General features: G+C 25.6%; 1 protein-coding gene across 7 annotated transcripts in view; it reads right to left on the reverse strand.

The window, feature by feature from the left end:
• The window catches only part of LOC107446848 (disintegrin and metalloproteinase domain-containing protein 11), a 201,742-nt gene that overhangs the window by 14,339 nt on the left and 162,653 nt on the right, over nucleotides 1–24,750 (reverse strand). For all 7 annotated transcript variants that reach the window (XR_011638081.1, XM_043038687.2, XM_043038688.2 and 4 more), the window contains 22 exons: nucleotides 23,695–23,840; nucleotides 21,018–21,097; nucleotides 20,871–20,940; nucleotides 19,245–19,327; nucleotides 18,668–18,731; nucleotides 16,125–16,185; nucleotides 13,959–14,026; nucleotides 13,813–13,872; nucleotides 13,644–13,715; nucleotides 12,525–12,691; nucleotides 10,698–10,779; nucleotides 10,022–10,115; nucleotides 9,680–9,731; nucleotides 9,088–9,196; nucleotides 8,534–8,605; nucleotides 7,384–7,479; nucleotides 6,606–6,686; nucleotides 5,119–5,233; nucleotides 4,563–4,671; nucleotides 3,021–3,140; nucleotides 2,840–2,918; nucleotides 873–968 (listed from right to left, as the gene is read on the reverse strand). Coding sequence is in view for 6 of the 7 variants with exons in the window: in XM_043038687.2 (XP_042894621.1) it covers nucleotides 873–968; nucleotides 2,840–2,918; nucleotides 3,021–3,140; nucleotides 4,563–4,671; nucleotides 5,119–5,233; nucleotides 6,606–6,686; nucleotides 7,384–7,479; nucleotides 8,534–8,605; nucleotides 9,088–9,196; nucleotides 9,680–9,731; nucleotides 10,022–10,115; nucleotides 10,698–10,779; nucleotides 12,525–12,691; nucleotides 13,644–13,715; nucleotides 13,813–13,872; nucleotides 13,959–14,026; nucleotides 16,125–16,185; nucleotides 18,668–18,731; nucleotides 19,245–19,327; nucleotides 20,871–20,940; nucleotides 21,018–21,097; nucleotides 23,695–23,840 (1,976 nt within the window). In the remaining variant the exon portion in view is untranslated. The remainder of the gene's footprint in view (nucleotides 1–872; nucleotides 969–2,839; nucleotides 2,919–3,020; nucleotides 3,141–4,562; nucleotides 4,672–5,118; nucleotides 5,234–6,605; nucleotides 6,687–7,383; nucleotides 7,480–8,533; nucleotides 8,606–9,087; nucleotides 9,197–9,679; nucleotides 9,732–10,021; nucleotides 10,116–10,697; nucleotides 10,780–12,524; nucleotides 12,692–13,643; nucleotides 13,716–13,812; nucleotides 13,873–13,958; nucleotides 14,027–16,124; nucleotides 16,186–18,667; nucleotides 18,732–19,244; nucleotides 19,328–20,870; nucleotides 20,941–21,017; nucleotides 21,098–23,694; nucleotides 23,841–24,750) is intronic.

Raw genomic sequence — 24,750 nt, forward strand, 5'->3', positions numbered from 1 at the left:
AACAAAAATGATTCTTTGTGGTATAAAACCATGAATATGCTATGTACTATTGGAAAGAACAGATTTTTTTTGCACTGAAATCTCAAGTGACAAAAAATATAGCCAGATTCAGTTTGCCCAAACTGCAGATATAAAGTAATATTACAATGCTACATGACTAAGAACATGAATAGACAATAATTGCGAAATACTTTGTGTCTAGTAACATGAACAAAAAATTATAATGAATGTAAGTAAAAAAAAAAAGAAATATATGTGCAGTTTAAAATTTAGAATAAAGTGCAGAATTCAGAAATTAAAATAAAACTGCAATACAATTAATATAACATTCAATTATCAAAACTGTCTTTCTTTTAAAGCTGTATCAGATCTGAATGTTATATTTCCTTACAAAATTAGCTCTAAATTAGAGCAGATCTTTTTAGCATAAAAATACAATAAAGATAGGTACACGCTTTAAAATTGCAAAATCAAATATAATACAAAAAGTAGTATTTTCAAATATTGAAACACTCAGCAAAAAGGAAAAATGAATGGCCAATTCTAATTCGTTTACTGAATTTTAGTAGACAATCCTATTACAGATTACTCTCTTTTTATACAAAACTAATTATACTTAAATAAAATAAAAGAATACTGAAAAATATTAGTTTTTAGGCACTGAAAAAAGAGCTATAATTCCATATGGATTGCAGTACTTTTTTCAGTGCCTTCAAACTTTATTTATTTTTGGTATTTTTCATAGTCTCAGAGTTAAGGTGTAACCATTTAATTCAATGATGGAGTAATAAATTAATAAATTGATTGAATATGATTATTATTGTAATAAGTTCAATATAAAGTTAGTGCATGTTTATAAATAGGAAACTTACTCCATGTCCTGAACAAGGCAGGGCAATATTGTTTGTTGGACACGTTCCAGGCTCAATAAATACATCAATACTAATACAGGTTTGATTCATACATATCTGAAAAAGAGTTTTAAAAAATTAACACTCATCTTTCCTATAAATACAACTTAAAAAATGGTCAGGAAGATGAACTGCTTTAATTTAACAAACAAAACAAAAAATATCATTGGAAGTAAAGACGGTAAGGAGTTTTTTTTTCTTTTTTTAAATTTAAACATGCATCAAAGCATACTGAAAGAAAAAAAAAGCCTTATTAGTACTGAAAGATTTAATAAATAAAAATTAAATTGAAAAATAGTTTATTGACACAACTTTTTTAAAATGAGAAATATATTTCAAAAAAGCTTTTGGGTTAACAAGATTTTCAATAAGATTTTTAACTTTGTTAATAAGTCAGGTACTTAAAAATTGGAATGGCTATAAAAAATAAAGTATGTTACATCAATATGTCTAATTATCCCTGATATAATTATGAAACCAAGTTTTAAAAAAAATTATGTTACAAAACAAGTTTTAGTAATCTGGATGGCAGTATTTTATCATCTAATTTTATAATGACTTCAAATATAAATACAGTACAGAACCTCTTATCCGGAAATCAGAATACCGGAAAACCGGAACAAAATTCAATATATTTTCCGGCAATTTTTTAAACAAAAAAATTTTTTTCCCTGTAAAAGATTTCAGAATTCTTCTTTCTTTTGTAAAAGATGTTTACCTTCATTTTAGAAATAATCATTAGTTCCCAACACTGTCAAAAGAAGCAAGAGTTTTTTTAAATTATTAATATATATATATTTTTTAGTTGAGTTTGACAATAAAAAAAACGGCTTTTTGTAGCAATTCAGAAAACCGGAAAAATCAGTTATCCGGAATAGAGTTCTGGATAATCGGTTCTCCACTGTATATAAAATATACTTTATGAAAATAAATCCTTTCTATCATTCTCTTGGTTTTTTTTATTAATTTTTAATCACATTTGTTTAACGTTTAAAAAATAATAATTTTGTTTACATTTTTTATTTTATTTAGAAAAGTAATTGAGTAAATCTTCAATTTCTTTGAACAACGAAAACTAAAATTTCAAAGTGAAAGTTGTAAAAAAAAAAAGAGATAATAGATTAAAATGAAGTGTGATAAAAACATTTTGCATATCAACGATTCTCAATCTTATCCCTTTTGTTACATGTCTCAATTGTATAAACTATTTAACAATTGAAAAACTATTTAACAGTACGTTACATAATCTAAAAACCAAAATATGTAATTTTTAAATACTTATTCACAAAAACTGGCAAAACAATTTTCAATTAAACAAAAAAAAAAAAAACTAAACTAAACCCCAACTAAATTGATTTTCATGAATTTAAATTATAATAATTATTTACTTTAAAAAATCTGAACTCAGACAAATTAATGGTATTAAATTATGTATCCAAAATTACTAACAGCATAATTTTATTAATTTTCAATTTTGAAAAAAAATCTACTGAATTTCTAAAAATTATCAAGTGCTATTTCTATTAATCTAAGAAAGCAACAGCTTTATTTTCCATCTTTTCTAAAATATATGGTTCTGCCAAATGATACTCTATTATCAAAAGTTTTAATACAAACATTAGCAAAAAAAATTTAAAAATAAAAATATTAAATGTACCTAAAATTCAAGATAGCAAGGAAAGAAGTTACTTAAACAAATTCATTTATAAGATCATAAAATGACATGCCACCCAATCATGATCAGAACCGTTTTTAAAAGAATAAATAGGATAAAAAAATAAGAATAGAGAATAAAAAATAAATAAGAATAAAAAAATACGAATAAATAGGATAAAAAATAAATAAGAATAAATAGGATAAAAAAATAAATAAGTATAAGTAATAGGATAAAAAAACATTACTGAGTACAATGCTAAAATAGATATTACCTTATCCTCAGCACATTTAGTCCCATCAGTCACCAAACCCAAGTCACGAATATCGTCAGTGATAGTACCGGAGGTAACTCTATCAAATTAAATAAAAATGAAACATTTTCATTACTGATAAGTTTGTGAATTTCTAAGTACTTTATAGTAAGCAAGTTAATATTTAAGAATTATCTCTTACTTGCATTCGTATTCTGTACCCGCGATCGATGCAATTGTTCTTGTATATTGCATATCCTTATTTGCGATCATAGGTGCACGTGATCCACGCTGGCATTGCAGAGATCCGCACTTCATATTACTAAACAAAACAATTTTAACACATTATATTTATAACTAATTTATGACATATTAGCCCTAATTATAAAATATTTGCATTAGTTAATTTACAACATATTTGTATATAATTAAGAGCTGCTATGTATGATTTTCACATGTTTAGAATAATAAACAGCTTTTAAAATTTTTTGCAAGTGCAGTTATCAGAAAAAAAGTTTCCCATAGCCCATAAAAAGAAACAAATCATAATTCCAGGAAAGATTTATTGCAAAAATACAGCCATATTTAAGGTACTTATCAACATAAGAACAATCAGATTATGACACTTGTCATACCATAAGTAATAATGACAAATTATGAAGTATGTAATGAATAGTTCCAAGAAATTGAAGGGGAAAGATATACTTGTAAATGAAAAAACTGCATCAACTTCAAAAACTTAACAGGAAAAAGTCTATATATTTGAAGCTTTTAAAATAAAAAAAACTCATTATCAAGATACACCAACAAGTATACGAGGAAAACAAAACCGATTTGAAAGAAGAACACAACATAGCTTACAGAAAAAATTATGACATCTCATAGAAATAATATTGCAGAGTGTGTAGCCAGATTTTTCAGCAAAAAATAAGCACCTTTTAAGTACTTTTCAAGAACTCTAAAAATATTTTTAATCACTTTTCTAAAAAAATCATGATTAGGATCTGTGCAGTAATAAAAAAACTTTTTCTATCATTTAAAGTTCTTAATTTATAAACATAAAATCAATAAAATTCAAAAACTTTACGTACCTAATTATGATAAAATAACTAGTTTCTGATAAATATAGCAGAGAAAATTGAAAAAATCATGCATTTTTTGAAATTTATAACGACAATTGACAGGGAAAAGAAAAATATCTTGTTAAAATATAGAAAATTAAGCATTTTTTACAAACCCTGAATTAAAAAAAGCACCTTTAAGGGCATTTAAAAAATCGAAAATAAGCACCTTTAAGGGCTTTTAAAAAATCGAAAATAAGCACCTTTAAGCCATTTTTAAAAATGCTACCTGTATTGGCATCTCATAGATATAACATTGGCCAAAATAGGCTAAATTCATGCAGGATATGATTCCAAACACATTGAAAGGATGTTCATATGACTGAATGAAGATTCCAGGACAACAAAATGACAAAAAATCAGCTTAATATTGACAGTCATATCAAATCATTTTGAAACTTAATTCCAGACTATCCATGGCACCCCCGTTTTAAGTGCTATAAACAAGTAGAATTTTTCTATATCAAATTTTGAAGTTAAAAAAGTTTTTCCATCAACAAATAATGAATTACTTTTATTTTTAATTCCCAAAACTTCTGGGCAAAAACATATAATTTAGAAATTTTGAAAATTTCTTGTGGGTAAAGTAGCTGATTAGTAATATTATAAAGAAAAAGACATACTCTTCAGTACACTTTATAAAACCTCCTTGTCCATCAGATCCACAGTTACCGCTAAGCGTACCTTGGGTGTTAAACTGACGATAGCATTGTAGTTCAGACTGCATGGCTCCTACAACAAAAAAAATATAATGAAATTTCTTCATAAACTAAAATAAACAATAAAGAGAATGCTTCTGTAAAGTAAAGGCTTAGAATTCAAGAGAATTAATTCACTAACTAGAATACATTAAAAATAATTAATATCCGTGAATCATTAGTGGATCATCTCTTCAAAACTCACATCTACTTTAAATAGACCATTTGACTAAATTTAAATTACATTAAGTAAAGCAAATTTACTAAATTCTCTCTGGATCTGAATTAGAAAAATAAAAATCATTAATGTAAGCAATTGAAAAAAAAATATGCATGGTTGAAACTATGTTAATATAAATCATAATTACAACAATACATAAAAGATTGAAATTTACTTAAAATATTTTTCCAACAAGATGTTATGTGCAGCAAAATATAATATTTTATTATTCTCAAATCAATAAAAAGAATAAGAACATACCAACTCCCCATAAAAATTCACACTGGTCTTCTGGTGTTGGACAGCTACCATGGAAGCAATAGCCAGCTCCATTCTTACAAGGTGCACCATTCTTCTTAAATAAATCATTCGGACACTGGAAAGAAATTTAAATCTTAAAATAGTATTAGGTATTTATCGTTTTAATAAAAAATAAGATTATACTTAGCAAAATTCTATTAATAAACACTTCACTTTTAAACAGGACAAATTTGAAGTGATAAAGAGATGAGTGTTAAAGTAAACTGAGAAAAATCTTAAAATAGTATTAGGTATTTATCATTTTAATAAAAAATAAGATAATACTTAGCAAGATTCTATTAATAAACACTTAACTTTTTAAACAGGTACAAATTTGAAATGATAAGGAGAAGAGTGTTAAAGTAAACTAAGCAAAAAAATACTGAAAAAAGTAACCAATATTTTTGAATAAATGAATAGAGTATAGGAAGGATCTGTAAATTAAATGGGACTAAAACTTATAGAGAGAAGAACTAAGACAAACTTGGAAACATTTGGCAACAAACTGAGAAATAAATGCCTTATTCTTATTAAATACATCAATGGACATTGTTAAGGAAATGGATAGGCAGCAACATAAAATAAATGCCTTAAGAAAAAATAAGTAAATAAAACTAGTTTCATTATTAATTTTAATATATCAACTAATATGAATGCTTATTTAATTGATAAAAATGAAATATAAAAAACAGGCAGATAAACAACAGTTCAATAGTAAAATGCACAATTGTTTTTGAAAACACTGACGGGACACACTGAAAACTCTAAACACTAGAGAAGGTATATGAAATGACAACAAATAAAATGCTCAAATTGCATACATCAATTGTTAAAAGAATAAGAAAGCTTGATTGTTAAAAAATAAGTTAGTTTAAAAACAATTAATTTTAAATAGAATTTTTTTTTAAAAATTAAGTTTAAAATTAAAATAATAATTTTTTTAAATTATATCAAAAATGCTATTAGTTTGAAAATGAGTTAGTTTGGGACCTAGAATATTAGCTAAATTATAGTTCAATAATAAAACAGCTGCAAATAAAATGCTTTGTTTATTTATTGAATTGAATTGGGCACTCTGCGATAAAATATAAGTTAAAAAAAAGATCTTTTAACTACAAGAGAATTAATAAAATATCAAACAGAAAATGAAAAGCAAATTAGTGCACGCATTGTTGAAAAATTTAATGCTTAAAACATTATGGATCTAGCCAAAGTTGCATGAAAAATTTCTTACAGAACATTACTTTTTCATTGAAAGCATGTGCAGATAGAGAGAATTTTGTTCTTAAAGAAAAAAACCAGTTCAAAAAGAAAGAACTTTATCTATAAAACTACAATTCATCAACTTGCAAATGGAGAAAAGGCAGAAATTCTATAAAAATAGGTGCAGAGACAATAATAATAATAATAAAAATTAAAACTTTATGACAGACAAAAGTTGAAATTACTTGTCCATCTTTGCCATCACAATATTCTGGAATATCACATTCAGTTATAGACAGACGACACATGTGATTCGAACCGCGAAGCTAAAATAAAAACAACAAAAAACCATTGTACATAATGCAAAATTTAAACAATATGTTAATAAATACTAATAAAAGTATTTCAATATGTTTGTTAAAAGTTTAATGAAATACAATAATACTATAGGTATTTAGTTTCAAAACTAGACCAATATAATTTCCTCCACCAAAATCAATTCTTTTGTAAAATATTAATAGCTCCTTAATCCCTTTGAGTAATTCAGATCAAAAACAGTTCTTTATATTTTAATTTTATAAACTTTTTAAAAATATTTCAAAAAGAAAATGAATGTATATACATATACTAAAGCAACTAAAAAAGAACGTTAGTTAGGAAAATATTTCATTATTTATTTCGGAGAAATACAATTCAACTACTAAATAAATCAGATACTGTAATTTAATTTTTCAATTAAAATAAGTAGGTTAAAACCAAAAAATATAAAAATCAACTAAAACAGAAATATCTTTTAATTTACAACAAAACAACAATACATTGCTAACAACACTTACTCCCATTAAATTTTTCCAAAAGCATTTAACTAAAGTATAAATTCTGAAAATAATGGATCAAACAGGATTTGATAGCCAACATCACAATTTTATTTAATTTTTGTATCACATATTTATTAAGAAAGCAAATGTTTTATAATTTACTTTAAAAGTACTTAATTTTAAAAGTATTACATAAATCTGATACCTTGCAGTCTTCACAACATGGACCCATAGAGCATTCAGCTTCCACTCTTAATTTACAAGTAATTGGATCACAGCATGGATCAGCTTGCATACATTCCTAAAATATAAGAGTTAATATAAATTAAATGATATAATTACAGGATTATTTTTAAATAATTCTGATTAATAATTTTTTGTTATTAACTATTAAAAATTTGATATCAAAATTATGAAGCAATGAACAAAAATGATCTAGATTAGCTTTTTTATCATTGTTTAATAATTCAGTTTCATAATTAATATAGATTCAAAAAAGTGAAATAACATGAAATATATTTAACACTATTTTAATTATTTTTGTTTTTAAAATTCTATATTCTTTAAAAAGGAAAAAGGTTTTTTTCTTTTTTAAAATCTTGAAAAATTCTTTTTTTAAAAACTTGATTTCATACTCATGAAAGAATTTGGCCTTTTTAGTATGCCTAAATTTCCCTTGATTGTCGAATGTCCAACAAATTTAACAGTTAGTAAAAGAAAAGTTTAGTGGAAGGTTTTAAATGGATTTTGGAAACAGATTTTTTGGTAAGAGATCTGGTTATATTCTTATTTGACAATACAACTTTGATTTATTTAGTCAACTTATTAAATTTCAGAGATCTCATTGGAATATGAAATCAGACACTAAGTGCTTTTGGAGTGGAAGAAAATTGCAAGTGAAAGCGGCAAATAAACAGTGAAAATGTAAATGTAAAATTGTAATCAGTTTAAGTGAATTTTTCTTAATATAAGTAGAAAATTTATAAAAGACTTATCAGCCGGAAACAACTTATCGTGGGGAAATCCAATCCTAAGAACAGGAATGTTTGAAACAACATTTTTCAACAAGTAAACACTCACTTTAAACTATAGCAACCCAAAAGAAGAATAAAAAATATATTTAATTGACAGCAAGAACAGCATTAAAAAATCAATTAGAAATTGCAAATTTCCAAAAACAAATTACAACCAAGTAATGTAATTTATTATTATAATCTGTTCCTTCTCTTGTGTAAGTAAAAGGAATGTTATTTTAATGAAATATCAAAATAAGAAAAAAACTAAGATGTTTAAAGATAAAATTTTAATTTATAAATGCATATTAATTCACAAAACTATAAAATATGAATACTTACTTCGATGCTACCACAATCACACTCCTCTCCTTTTTCTACCACGTTGTTGCCACACGTTCGAAAATCTTCAAGCTAAAAACACATTCCAAAGATTAATAAAATTCTTATATATAAAAAACGAATCTAAAAAGTTAATCAAATTCAAATTTGCACAAAAAAAAAATAAATCAGAATTACAACTTAACTGCAATTCTCTTTAAACATTAAATGTTTCACTGGAAAAATTTTGTAAATTGTCATGAGATAAAAATAATTCCGTTAAGCAAATGGAATAATATAGACAGAATACACAAAGAAATAAAACTGTAAATTTATGTGCAGAAAAATTGTTATGAATTTTAATAACTAAAAATTTAATTTTGATAAATAAATAAATAGAATAAGAAACTTTCAACAAAATCAATAAAGCTAGTTTTCACCCCTTGCTTATGGTGCTTAGTATGATGAAGCCAGCTATTCTGGCCCACCTGCTATATCAGCCGTACACAAAAAGTTAATTTATTTATAATTACAAAAAGTGTGAACCTAAAAATAAAAAAAGAAATATACATTACCTGATTAGGTTTGTTGAACAAACAAATACCATGGCCAATTCGTAGAGCATTTATATAATCTTGTAAGCTACAGGTTGAAAAATGATATGGCTGGATTTTATTTACCCCTCTGTCAAAGAATGAATAAAACAAATTTATAAGATAAAGTTTACATACTCAATAGTCAAATCAAAATAGAGATAAAAAATCATACCCAAAAAAAACTTGCAAAAAAGTAACAAAAATACACAATTTCATAGAATTAATTTAAACTAGAAAAACACATTACAAGAACATAAAACAAATAAAAAGATGAAAAGAAAATCTAGATTTGCACAGCCAAGCAGTATCCTCATTCCGATTAATACCAGTGGTAATTTAAATTAAATTAATCATTATAGAATAGTAGGAAAATTTTTAATGTAGTATTAGTAAAAAAAAGATTCTTTATGCAAAAAATACAACAAAAAAAATCTTCATGTATATGAAACAAAACCTATGATAAACACACATTAAAGTACATTTAACAGATAAAAAATAACATTTACAAGATATGTGTTATTTATATAAAATTTTTACAACAGAAAAATGAATCTTTTAGAATTGTACTTACAAGATAGTTTGAGCCATGATACATCCCCACCAATCATCACATTTACAGTCAGCTAAATAAAATTAAAAACATTTTCTTTTAAAAACTAAATATTGTAAAAAAATAATTATTAATTGCAATATGTTATGAAATTAAAATGTCTTAAAATATCTATTCAAAGTATCTAGTTCCTACCTTCAGATATTAACTTAGTTCTTATTTTATTCAATCAACACATAAAGATAAAATAATTGCATTATTTAGAAAAAATTCTTTAGGTACAAAATGTCAACAAAATGACCAGTCAGACAAAACTTAATTGAAACATTGTAAATTTTAAATTGCCAATATTGATTTACTCACTTCCGTTGTAGTGGTCATGGCTCATACCAATGTTATGCCCCAACATGTGTGTTACAGTACTGGCAATTAGATGAGGCTCATATATATTTGAATCCTATATTTAGGAAATAAAAGCAGTCAAAATTTTTTTTTTTAAATAATTATTCACCAATCATATATATTCTTTAAAGAAGAATAAAGGCATAAAGCATGTTTATTAAAAAAATAACTTCTGATTATCATATGCATAATAAGATTCGATACTTGACAGAAACTAAGTAACTGAAAATTAAAACAAAGGCAAAAGAATTGGCAATTGATATTGAACAAGGAATTAAAAAATACAAGGAAAGACAACTAACATTTAGGAAGAAAAAGAAAAAAATGAAGAAATTTTTACAACATAACTTTAAAGTAAAATAATTAAGATTCACGAATAAACGTGAACATGTTAATAAATTTAACTTGTTATAATTATAATTGAACAATATATACACAACTTTAAAAGAAGAAATAATGAATTTCATCGCAATCATTTAAAAATTATTACTTTCCTTTTTTATATTAAAAATAAAACATTAAAGCTTAAAAAATTGAGCTCCACCTAATTAACACTAACAGCAAACCCCTATATCTTTAAATTTAATATGAAAATGAAAAAATAGAAAACATCAAAGCAATAAAGGGAGAGCTTCACCTCATTAACGCCAACTGCTTTTGCTGTGCATATACTATCAGGAACTGCCATACCAACTTCATGGCCTCGGAACCTCCTACCACTAAAATGGCAATAAATGCATATAAGTTTAATAAGTAATATACAATAAAAAATTAATTTAAATAAAAGTAACAACCATTTTAGTACATTAATTTTTTCTGACTAATTTTAACCAATAGTTTTTGTTTGTATATGAAAAAAATTATTATAACTGGATGGTATAATTTTTTATATTCTCACATAAATGTACTACTTCAATGCATACATAATCTTGAAATAATAATAATTTAATATTTGCCTAAAATGCAAGGAAACTGTTTAATATAGCAAAAAGTAAAATAAAAAAAGTTCATTAAGACGCTTCAAGGACATGGCACCTAAGGAGTAATCCTCAGTGGAAGGAAACACAAAATAAAAATTTACAAAGTTACATAATTTTATAATAAATAACTATGACTATATAATTCATTTATGAAACTTAATTTTAAATTTTACCTAACATAAATGTTACACAATCAAAATTTAAAATTATTAAGATGCATTTAAAAACGTTTATTTGCTATTTTAAAAAATTATAAAAATTTTCAATATTGGATGAGGTTGAAATATTTGCTAATAAGCTGTGGATTGATAAGAACTTGGTATATTTTATTCAAAATATATGGTAAGTATAATTAATTTATAATATTTGTAACTAACTGTAAAATAAAAGATTATAAAATAAAATGTTTTAAAATGACATAATTGCTCATCTGTAAAATGGTCTCATACTAATCTGATCATATTTAAAACCTACAAAGACAAAAACATCCCATTTTGTCTGGTCCACTTTGTTTCTCTAATGTTTAACTTACTTATAAGATCGAAAAAGATATTCATTAATTAAAATTTTAATAAGAAATTAATCTCAATTTTTAATATCTAAATCAAGTGTGGAGTTAAATTGCTATTCTGGATTACATGGTCATTGTCAATAATTTTGCAGATAATAGTAAATAAGTAAAATGCTGATAATCGTAATAAGGAGCAGATAAAACATGAAATGAAATTTTAACATTGTTTTTCAAACGAAAAATATAATTTACAAATCTTTGAGGAACATTATAAACATTTAACGATATACACCCAAGAATCTTTATAGTAAAAAATCAACCATTTTAGAATTAAAAATCAAGTCTATAAAAACAAAATAAAAAGCAAATACTTGAACTAATATGCATTGTAAAGCACTCATGTACAAAGGCAGTCATTAATGTTATTATGTACATCCCTGCCAACATTGGAGAAGATAAATAACGGAGATTTTACCAGTCCATTTTTAGGCCATGAGTAAAGTTTTGATAAATCATGCATAATCATGTAAATTAAAAAGAGAAATTCAAAATTGGAAATAATATAAGCACTTACATTTAGCAAAGTAAAAAATATCAATATAAATCTTAATCTACAGAAGATTTTTTTAAACCATTATTTATAACTACATAAACTATTAACACTCAAACTACTGCAGTACTGGCAATAGCAGCATTTGTTGAAGAATAGGAGAAGTATTTTTGCAATCAGCGGATATTTAATCGCCAAATTGTTTTAATTTAAATTTCTTCAGTAAATACGAGGAAATTTGAGAATATATGGGCAAACAGGACATAGTTGTAAAATACAGGAGTCTTCGTTAAAAAACAGGAGATTTGGCAGGTATGTCTGTATAACATAAACACAGTTGAAAATTTTTCTCACTAAAAAACACATTTCATCTTAATAAAAATTATGAGACTGTAAATGTTTCCATAAATTTGCTCAACTTACGTTAACAAATGTGTAGCATCTTTGGCAACCTTATAAAGTTTACGAGAAGCATATTCCATGAAATTCAACAGTGTTTGACGGACATCACTGTTGAATTCCATCTGGTCTTTATGGGCCCATGTTTCTACATATACAACTGAGACTCGAGTATTAACGGTACGAAAATACTGAAAGCAAACAATGCAATTATAAAACAACATAAAGAAAAACATTATAATGTACAGTGCATAACAAAGCAAAAACCTTTAATAACTTTTGATCTAATGATCACTTTCGCTCACTTTCTAAGACTGGATTTTAAGGGTTTAAGGGACGAACCTTATATACAATAATTAATTAGTACAGATGATATTTTAAGTTATGACATCAGATGCAAAATAAATATAACTTTTTTTCCCTCATGGATTGGGGTTTTGACCCCAAAATATATGGGGTAACAGAAATGAAGTAAATAAATGCAAAAATGCCCCATGAAAGTTTAGGGCTCTAAATTGCACTTTCACCTTTTGTATATTTGGCCATCTTAAAGAAGTAATATATCTATATATGTTTGGATTCTCAACATCTATTTTAAAGTTTATTCAATGACAAAAATATTGGGTAAGAGAGAAATTTTGCACAATTTACCCAAGGATTAAGTATACTAACTGCCAGTTTTATATTTCTTAAATTAATCATAAAAAATTTATTTCAGTACAATAATAAAAGAACTACAAAGTTGAAAAAAAGTAAGGGCAGTTTTGCCTTTATTTATTTTATTTATCATTTCCATTACTTTTTTGATTACTTTAATTTTCAAATTCATGTAGTAGGAAAACATAGACTTTTGAGCCATAAAATTTTTCATTTTACATAAATTGTTAATACTTATTATGCATAACTCATGTATTCTGAGAATTAATTGATGCATTAAAACGTTGTGGAACTGTTTAATTTTATTACTATATTTAGATTTGTAACAGTTTGAAAAGTATTGAAGAAAAATATTAAATTAAATACTCAATTTAAACATATACAAATTGCATAGCAAAAATTCATTTCAGATAAATTAATAGAACTTAAAATTAAAAAGAAAAATTTCACAATTCAATTTAGAAAATAATTATGCTATAAACATACCATGTCAACACAGTTGACAATTTGGATGGCATCATTCACAACTTCATTTCTACTTGCATTTCGATTATCAAACTGAAATTTAAATCAAAAATATATGTATAAGTTATTAAAATAACAAACAAATTTTAAGCACAGAATTCAAATAATCAAACAGATGGTTCATTCTTACCATAGCCTGATCAAGAACTAAAGCCAATTCTACAAATTTGTTAACTTGCCTAACATCTTTCTAAACAAAAAATACAGAACGTTACCCTTGGGTAAGAGAATATAAAATGCATCCAAATATAACTTGAAAATTTAAAAATGACATACTTTTAACCGAGTTTGAGTTGGTCTCATACGAAACATTTTAAAACCCCATTCGTGCATTCCTGTGTTCCCTAATAAGATAAAAGAGAAATTATTAATACAAGATTAACATAAGTAAAAACTTACATAATCCTCTAAGCATCTGCTGCATCCCCCACCCCAAACTTTAATCTGGTTTTCCCCATAAAATAACTAATTTCATATTTCAGCTATATAATTTCATGTTAAGATTTTACGTAAAAAGAAAAATTCCATACAATTTTACCAAGATGTTTGTTTATACGAGAGTTCAAAAATAAATTATTTGACAAATAATTTGTTACTTCCTTTAATTTAGTTTCATATGGACTTTTAAACCAAAGAATAAGTTATCCTTGAATTGTTCTGTGAGAGATTTTTGTTTCCGAGTTTAAATTGAACTTGTAATTTGTATTACAAATCCTCTGTTCTTATTTTTCTTCACAATCCCTTTAATTTTCTGTCATTATGGTTTGTCATTTTCTTTGATCTATGACCCTTTCTTTTGATGTTGAGCTTTTGTACTACCTTCAGTTAAATGCACTTTAAAAAATCTTTACTACTCTTCAATTTGATATTTTAAGTTGTTTTGAAATGTCAGATTCTTTGTTGATGACATCATAAAACAAAAACAACCAGTTTAGAAATGCTTCTGGCATACGACCAATCAGCATGAAAAATAATGAACAGCACAGAGATGTTGATTTGTCTGCATATTTCAAGATATTATTCATAATTACTCAAAAACCTACTGAAAACATGGTTCAAGAAAATGAATTTGGTGAACATACTGAAAAAACACTTTGTCTGCTAGTTTTACTAAGTTTAAAAAACATACTATTTGACTAGTAGAGTCGTTTACTTTAAATTTTTAAAGATATTAGGGGTATGTTTTTGATAACTAAAATTTAAGGAAAATGAATAACAGGGTGCGTAGCCAAATTATTCAACAAAAATAAGCAACTTTTAAGCACTTTTCAAGCACACTCATAATATTTTTAAGCACTCTAAAAAAGTATCATAACTAGACAAGGTTGGAAAGTTTTTGCCAATTTACGGTTTTATCGGGTTTTAACCGCCATGTCAAAAAAAAAACTTTTGTCATTGTTTTTGACAATTGTCAAAATTTTTTAATCAGGTAAATCAAATGGCACTTTCATACGCTACAGACTGACGATGCGCCGAAATAGATTGGGGTTGAATTAATTGTGAAAACGTTGAATAGACTAATGTGAACAGTGTTTTGCTGCATAATTCATAGCGAAAATCAACAGAGTAAAGGAAAAATCTCATTTTGGATAAGGGAAAATTAAGCACTTTTTAAAAACACCCAATGAAAAAATTCCCTTTAAGGGCTTTTAAAAAAACGAAAATAAGCACCTTTCAGCACTTTTTAAAAACGCCACGCACACTGGAATAATAAAATCAATTGGTAAGTGAGAATTCATTTGGTCATAATATTAATTTATTTTCGTCGACAGAAAAAAATTCTGGGATAATAAGCTAATGCTTTAACCATTTAATTCTGTCTAGATGTATTTGATGTAGGCAGTGGACTATCACAGTAAAAGTAAATATTCTTTCATGTGCATCATTAACTTTATTAGAATTTTTTGGGAAAAATTTTTTTCTTTTGTAAAAAACTCAATGAATTGTCAATGCACAAATGTGAACAAAGTGTAAAATTCAAAGGTTTACAATTTAAATTGAAATCTTTTAAATATTAATGTGTGGGAACCCTTCACAAACTACCCTTCTGATAACCAAGCCCTGCTTTTGACATATGTAGATGTTCTCAAATCACAATAATTATAACTATGATTATTTGACAACATTTTGTTACTGCAATTAATAGAATGTTTGTTCCATTTAAAAAAATATTTAACTGAATTAAAGAGGGAAAGGAATGAAGAAAACAGTTATTCATTCTCCTCTATCATGCAACAGTGGATGAAAAAAGCATTGGATACTAATTATGGTGAGGTGCTTAAAATTATCTTTAAAATTTGACATGTTGTTTCATGATATTTAGTAATTTGATATTATTTAACAAGACAATTGCAAATTTTACATAATTCACAATAACAATTGAATACATATAAAATTCAAGGATTTATAAATTGAAAATAAATTTAATGGAAAAAATATTACCACAAGTATGTTTATCTTTTGATTCAGAAAAATAACGATATATAACATGTGGATGTTTTTTCTGCAAAAAAATAACATGTTTACTTTTTTTAAATAAAAAACAGACTTCTTATAACAAACATTCAAAAAAAATTTTTTTTCTGATAAAATACACTATTGTTCAAAGCACTTCAAGTTAGATATGAAAAATGCTTAAAAAAGACACTCATATAAAGTTCATAAACAGTATATAAGTACACTTTCAAAACTCAAACATGTTTACACAAAATTTCATAAATATATTCTCTGCCACTAAGTTTTTAAATTATGACCCACTATAGCAATTACTTCAGATGTACCATTGTTTCTTTATATTATTTTTTTCATTATAGTATTTATCTCAGGCTCGCCAAATTTTAAATCATCTTTTACAACACATACATCAAATAAAAATTACAGCTTAAAATATATGTGAAAAACTGATTTTTTGAAGAAAAAATGATTTTCAAATAAGAAGAAATAAAACTAAGACAAAAATATTGGAATGCCATTCCAGCTCCATAATTTCCGGAATGTCAACCAAAAATCTCTGGCATCACTACATTACTCGAAGGACATTTTGCGTTGTTTTACAGAAAAGTACGTTTCCCTCCAACAAACTAATAATGGGTAATAATTTTTTAAAAATGATGTAGAAATAAACTTTTTTTTAAGGATATCATGATAACATTACCATTTGATGGATATTTAAAATAAAATCTATACCATCTAAAATGATATAAAAAAAATTAGTTGACTCTTGTTTAGTTTAGATTAAACTAAAAAACTACCAAAATTTAGCAATCTTTTATAAATAATATTTGTTAAAAAAAGCATAATTAAAGAACTGTATAAGTATATTAAAAGTAAAGTACATTACATTACTGAGCAAAAAAACATGTAATATTCCTAGAAAAGTATGTAACAATCTCGCAGAAATGAATTTATGGTGTAAAAACTATTTATGATACTGTCAAAATATAATTGAATAGGAATTTTTTTCTAAAATACTTATTTTCAACACAGTAAAATTTTAAAGTAAAATTTTACTGTGTTGAAAAGTTCAAATTAAAAAGTTAAAATTTCAAAACTTTTGTGAATATTAACGTTATATTGTACACAAGAATAAACAGGATAACGATAACTTAAATCAGATTATCAAAACCAATAATTTATTATAAGTTATTTGATTTTTAAAAAAACAAACAATTGTTTTATTCAATTAAAAAAGATCTTTAAAAAAAATTTAAATAAGTAAATAATTGACCATTTTAATTAAATAAGTTCCGATAAAACATATTCCTTTTAGAATTATGTTACTAATTTTTATAGTTTTCTGTGAATGAGTTTCATAATTTCTATCTGAATCAATAAGTAAAGAACAAAACTTAATGTCCATTTTCTCAGTAAATTATTAGTCACATAACCTTTATGCTTAGTATATATTCAAACATTAGTTACAACAAACCAATTCTATTTTATTATTTTTTTTTTTAAATTTTTAAATTCAACATCTCTTTTTTAGTTTATAAATTTCCATACCCTAGGACTTAACTATTTTAATACACTTTCTTAGAATAGAGAAATCTTTCTTAAGCATTAGAGTAATAAAAACATATTAAGAAAAAATAAATCCTTGACGAAAATTTTAATTTTACACTTACATGCTTTTGCCTTTCATTTTAAATATTTTACTCTTACTAAAGTGTAAAGTGCAATCGTATAAAATTATATTAAAATATTTATAATGGGTCTGCAATTAATTCAAAAGATAGAGACAAAATGTCACAATGAATAAATTAGTATGACAATAAATTTTATACTGCTAAAAAAATTTTTAAAGCAATTCAATTTTTTAAAAAACAATTGTTTTTGCTAAAAAAAATGCAATTTTTAAAGAGAAAAAGAGAACTCCTCAACATAATTTTTCAATGGATTGCCTCATACACATTATCAAAATAATGTATTGGAATTACAATCGTAAACCTAAGAACTTGCTTTTGATTTCTCCCTTCATTTTAAATATTTTAAAAGTGATAAATGCAATCAAGTAAAGTTATATAAAAATATTTATAATGAGCTTGCAATTCATGCAACAGTTATAGATAAAATAGTGCAATAATGAATTAATTTTATTATACATGATATGAGTACGACTGAGTTACAATTGACAACATGAGGATAGTAACACTTTTTTTAAAATTTTTCTAGCTACTTGCTGGTAAAATTTCAAAAAAAATAATAATGCTTAATAATGTATGAATAAAGTGCATTTTTACTGTTAAAATATTTTTCGAAAAATCAAAACAATAAAATTTTTAAAGATTAAACAAAAAATGAATTTTTCAGCAAAGCTTTTTTCGTGAAGTAAAACAATTTTCAAGGTGTGCCACACATATATGTATCAAGAAAAATTTGTTTTAATTATAATTTTTAATCTAACAATATGCTAATGAAAATAATATAATGCAGTAAAAAAACTTAATTTATCATTTTATCAAAAAATGATAAGTAATCAAACTTACTGATTGATCCCCCCCATAAAATGGATGAATAACAAATGTGTCGTTTCCAACATGAAGAATCCCACTAGAAAATAAAATAAATATTTATAAGACAAACAAATAAATAAAACACAAATAATAAAAATACATTGTCAGAAAAAAACACAAATAATCTAAGACAATTTTTATTTTAGACATATCATTCAAGAATGCATTTTTACTATAAATAAAACTGATAAAAAAGATCATTAGTTAAAATAGTATATTTTCTGAAAAGATTACTTAAGTTAATGTTAAAATTCATAAAAAAATTTACTTTACTGCAAAAAAAATATAAGTGTTAAAATTCATTAAAAAAATATACTTTACTCTAAAGAAAAAATATAACTTTGGTTCATTCAAAGAAAAGTTTTAACTAAATGTAATGTAATTCATATATGAAATAAAGAAATAAAAATTGAAAGAAAATTTTCATTTTCTGACTTTTAAAACATATGTTTTAACAAAATTTTAAATAAAATTAAAATTCTGAATTTTAAAAATCACTTTAATTAATAAATAAACCATGAGTGTAAGAGTAAATATGTAAAATTATTACCTAACCCCATTACATGTGCGAAAGGCAGCAATGGCTCCAGGATAGTCTTTTGTAGTTCCATGATAGTAACAATGTTCTATTTCCTAAAATTCAACAATAGAATTTCAATACTCAAACTATAGCGATTTAGAAAGAACAACTCACTGTGCATATACCTGTGAAGTGATTTTGTCTAGTATATTAAATTAAACAAATTCACAAATCATAAAGGTGAAGTTGGTTCAAATAGTCATTAAACTTTCAACTGAGTTTGTATTTCAACAATTAATAATATAATTCAAACTTCCATTCAAATATTGGCACAATTATCAATATTCAGTAAAATTTTAGAAGACTAGTACTTAAGCCACATAAAATAGTGAAATACAATAATTTTGGAATGAAATAAAATTAGAAAACTTCAGGTTTTTTACACTAAAACCTCTCATAAGAATTATTTTTATTTAAAAAAGAAAAAAAAGAAATATTAAAAAGTATTTAAACATATATTCATCATCAAATTTTTTTAGAAAAAAACATGAAATGACTAAAGAAAACTATTTAACCGGTAATTCCATAATACTAAAAAAATTTTTATAGTATAATTTTTATAAAAAATTTATGAAAAAATTATGTTTAAAAAATACTATTTTACTATTTGTCATAAAATATTTCAATATATAAAAAATGAAGATAAATGTTTTTTTTTAAATGTTTAAATATATCTCATTAGAATGTGCAAAAAATCAAAACTCGTTAAAAATGCATATTACATTGTTAATCAATGGGAAATTTTTTCAGACTCCACTATTACTATTTTTAGAAAAGAGAGAAATTACCAGTATAACAAAGTAAAATGGTTTAACATTTAAATAATATATTTTATTTTCAAAGCAATAAAAAAAAAAATTTAAAAACCCAATCATTGTAGCTTATTATAACTTAGCACCCATAAACCACACATATTTTTCTAAAAAAGAAACATTTCATACTTTAAAATTTAAAACATAAGAAAAACACAGGAATCAAAAGACATTAAAATTGGTACAACATTATTACTGAAACACTAAAAACTACAAAAATAACTTTTTTAGAATGCACATCTATATCAAAGCATAAGTACTTGAAAAGGGTGAAATAGAATGTAAGTGTTTAGGAGTCAGGAATAAAGTTCAAAAGTTTTATATGTTTTGGAACATTTTTCAAAGCACAGCTTGGGACAGTAGTTTAATTTAACTTGGAATTATAATTAAAAATTCTAACTAAAGTAGCAATTTTCATATGAAAATTTATCTTTTTGTGCTCAATTCAACAAATTTGTGATAGATTTTCTTCGAACATATTTTACAAAATTTTCTGTAGTTTAAGAGCTTAGATAATATAAATATGAACAATTTTGCACTATTTTGGAGTAGGCTAAAATCAATCTGTAAAATATTTTGGAGCAAGTTGAGAACAATTTATTACTAAGTTTTGAAACAGGTTAGGAAGAATTTTACACAATATTCTGGCGCAAATTGGTAAAAATTTTGAAAAATATTTTGGAATAAGCTGAGGACAACATTGTTCAATACTTAAGAGTAGTTAGAGTGAGTAGAATTGAAACCATATCACTGAATTCATAATCTAATAAAATAGTTTTCATACCTGAGTAGAAATTTGCTGAGCCCCTTCGGGAAGAAAGTGCTTTTGTATTAAATTTGGTGCAAGTAGGTGCCTAAAAAAAAGAACAAAAAAGATGTAAAACAAATAAAACAACAAACTAAGCATTATGAATAATTAAGTGCCACTTACGTATTGAGCTCTAAATCAATGCGAAATTTATAATTAAAAGCTTTAATGAGCAGTGATGTTTGATGATAATGCTCCCCAGTCTAAATAAAAAAAATTAAAAAAATATGTTAATAAATAAAATTGTAGAATACATACTTATAATAATGAAACACATGGACATTTATTAAGAGATCTAAAGAAAAATTGACAAATTTTTGATGAAAAAAAGTGACATTTCTGTTATGTTGTGTTGCTCTAAGTTTTTCCTATACTAATTTTTTCATCATCTGCTTCCTTTAATCGTCAATTTTAATTAACTGACGAAGTTAGTTTAATTAAGTTTAATTAGAATTTTAATTAACTGACGATTGCTAACTAAACTAAGTCTTCACACAATTACACGAAAATTTGGTTTTAAATACTTAAAACTGTAATATTAACAAATAATGCACTTGAATAATACTTTATAATTAAAATTTCGATTTTTAAGAACATTTAAAAATTGGAACTCAAGTTATTATTTGTCACTATATTTAAACGAATAATGGTAAGAAATTTTGAAAAAATTTCACTAAGTCGAATAAGAAAACAAAATTATTTTTAAAAATGCAAAGCTCTTTTTTAATCACCAGTTTTTTCCCTCTGTGCACCTTATTTTTCGTACATGGGGAAAGTCCTCTGATTTGGAGTTTTTAGGACTTGCTTTTGGAACTTTTTGAAACAAAACAGACGAAAAAGCTTAAGTAAAGAAAGTGAAAAGAGAAGAGTTGAGAGATTCCATGTTTCTCTTTTTTTGTTATAAAATAAACTTTTCATTTTAATACAAAATATTCCCCAACGCTGTAGCTTTTTCAACAAAATAAAAATTCATATGAAGTATACTAGAAATTGATAATTTGATTGGTGCATTTTAGGCAGAATGATCAAACTAGATTTAGTAAGAATGTTCCACGAGGGCCTAAAAATTCGGTAGGTAGGTACTTTATTGACTTCGCACTAGAGCTGCTCAATGGGCTATTTGCGATGGTCTGAGAAATACCCCTGAGGATGATCTGAAGACATGCCATCGCAATTTTGATCCTCTGCAGAGGGGATGGCTCCCCTGCTTAGGTAGACCAATGACCTGAGCGCGAAGTCGAGCACTTAACGGTATAACAGTTTAACGAGGACCGATATCGCGTCCTATCGGTCCCTACGCAGACTGATCTAAGTGGTCACTCACCCGCTTATTGACCGCAGCCAGTGATGTTTGACTTCGGTGTTCTACTGGGAACCGTGTTTAAGGCTAAGGTTATTCAGTTTCACCATCTAGGGCAAAGAAAACGACATTTGTCACACACAAATTCAAAGATACTCTTTTACCCTAATTAGGAAACATAAGAATGTTGTTGTCGGTTTACGTCGAACGAGAGCTGCACAATGGGTTATTGGCGACGGTCAGGGAAACAATCCTGAGGATGATTCGAAGACTATGGCATCAAAATTTTGATCCTCTGCAGAGGAGACGGCTTCCCTGCTTCGGTAGTCTGACGAGCTGAGTGTGAAGTTGAGCACTTCACGATAGAACACTTGAGGAAAATGATAATAGCGAACTATATAATTTTCAGCCGACATAACGTTGCCATTCCGTAGAATGTACAAAATAATTCAAAATATTTTTTCTTAAAAAAAAATAAAAATGAAAGAAAGAAAGAAAAGGTGCATAGATCACTAAAAAACATGTACAAATTTAAAAAATTGGGTAAACTTTTCTGCACTAACAATTTACACGAATAAATAACATTCTCGTTAATTGTCGCCTTACCAAAAAAGTATAGTATATATATGCATTTCTATGCAATATATTATGACTGTTAAATAAAAATTACTATCCACGATACTACACTTTAAATCAGGGATGGGCAAACTACGGCCCGCGGGCCAACTGTGGCCCCCCGGAAGGTTTAATCAGGCTCGCGGATAGAATTCTAACTTGCCTTTTCGTGGCGAATATAAACAATATACATTTATTTACTTGTCTACTTTGATTAAAGCTATTTTTGTTCTTTTTTAAGACCTTTTTACTTACTATTTTTGTTTTACAAAACATAAATTGATGGACAGACAACTTCAATTGGTGAAATGTTGAAAGCAGAAGTTCTCTATAGAATAGCCGTAGATTGGTGCCATCTGAAGCAGTTGTTTCTAAATATGCCAAAGTTTGAGTTTTACAAATCATTACCAAAGGCTAATTTCCCAAATTTAATATCTCAAGACCGGAAAATCAGTACTATTGTGCTTCCTCTTATATATGTGAATAAGTGTTTTCAACTATGAATCTTCGAAAAAATAATTTCAGAAGTAGACTAAGAGACAAAGATTTAGCCTCGTTATTTAAAATAAGTACATCTCACTTGGAATCTTAATGTAAGGAACTTTTAAAAATGAAACCGCAATTTCATTCTCATTAAATATTTAAATTAAAACTTGTATATCGTTTATTTTTCTTAATTTTAGAAAATTTTACTTAATCAACCAAACTTTTTTTTTTTCGATTTTTCGCCCTCGCCCAAAAAGTTTGCCCATCTCTGCTTTAAATAATGCAACAACGGGGACAATGCTAGATAATCGAACAGCACGCAAGTCTTTCGTTTGGACAGCCTAGATATTAAAGAAAATGCACAGATTTTAATAAAATAAGGACACACAACTAACTTACTTTATTGGCACCAGTTTCTCTAGTAGAAATGCCTAATTTAACATGTTGGCGAATTTGTACAGGATAAATTACTTCATAAATTCGACTAGGTATACTATTTATGAGTCTTTCATTTTCTGGATAAAGGCGTTTCAGCTTATCCGCAACTAAAAAAAAGAAAAGAAAAGGAATGAAAAATAATTTGTATTTCACGAAAGGAACAACCGAAAAAAAATACAGTCATAAAAGACTAATTATTTTTTTAAGATTTCTGATATATTTTCATCGAAGTCGATAATTTTGTATTCATTAGCTAACCCTTTATAATTATCTGTCGTTGGAAAAAAATGGAGATTATCTAAAACAAATAAAAAAAAGCACCATTTTTTAAAACTGCTAACCCTATTACAACCAAATAAATAAATATAAAAAATAAATAAATACAAAAAATAAATAAATATAAAAAATAAATAAATTCAGGTTGGAATTTTACAGAACCATAATCTTACAATGCATATAGTGATGCGTACTAGAATAAATTTATATTTTCTATTGAATTTCTCATAAAATAATAATAATTAGTTTATTATTATACGAATAAAAAATGCCATTTAAAATGGCCTTTTTTAAAAGTTCGGATCTTAAAATTTGTATTTTTGTCCATAAGTTTCTCTTTTTTGTAATAACAGCTTTTTAATAATATAACAGACGATAAAAATTGCTTAACTAGGAAGAAGAAACTATTAAAAATTTTCAGAAAAAGAATTTTGATTTCATGCACAATCTCTGCAATACAATTCTTTGGAAACACGCCCTACTTACTGTCTTTTAAATGCGCATAATTAAACACATTTCTTAATCACTGTACCTTAAAAAACATCTTATCCTCAAATAAATAAACAAATGAAAATAAAAATTGGTGCAAAATCCTGAAAATGAACTTTAATTAATTTTGTTAAAAAACACGAAATATATATAATAGTGAAAAAAAATTTTTTTACAAAAAGCTTAAAAATAAATATAAAAAATACCGTTTTGTATTTATAAAAAACATTAACAATTATTAGATAATTAACA

This window comes from Parasteatoda tepidariorum, chromosome 10 (genome assembly GCF_043381705.1).
Source record: "Parasteatoda tepidariorum isolate YZ-2023 chromosome 10, CAS_Ptep_4.0, whole genome shotgun sequence".
Classification (NCBI taxonomy): Eukaryota; Metazoa; Arthropoda; class Arachnida; order Araneae; family Theridiidae; genus Parasteatoda; species Parasteatoda tepidariorum.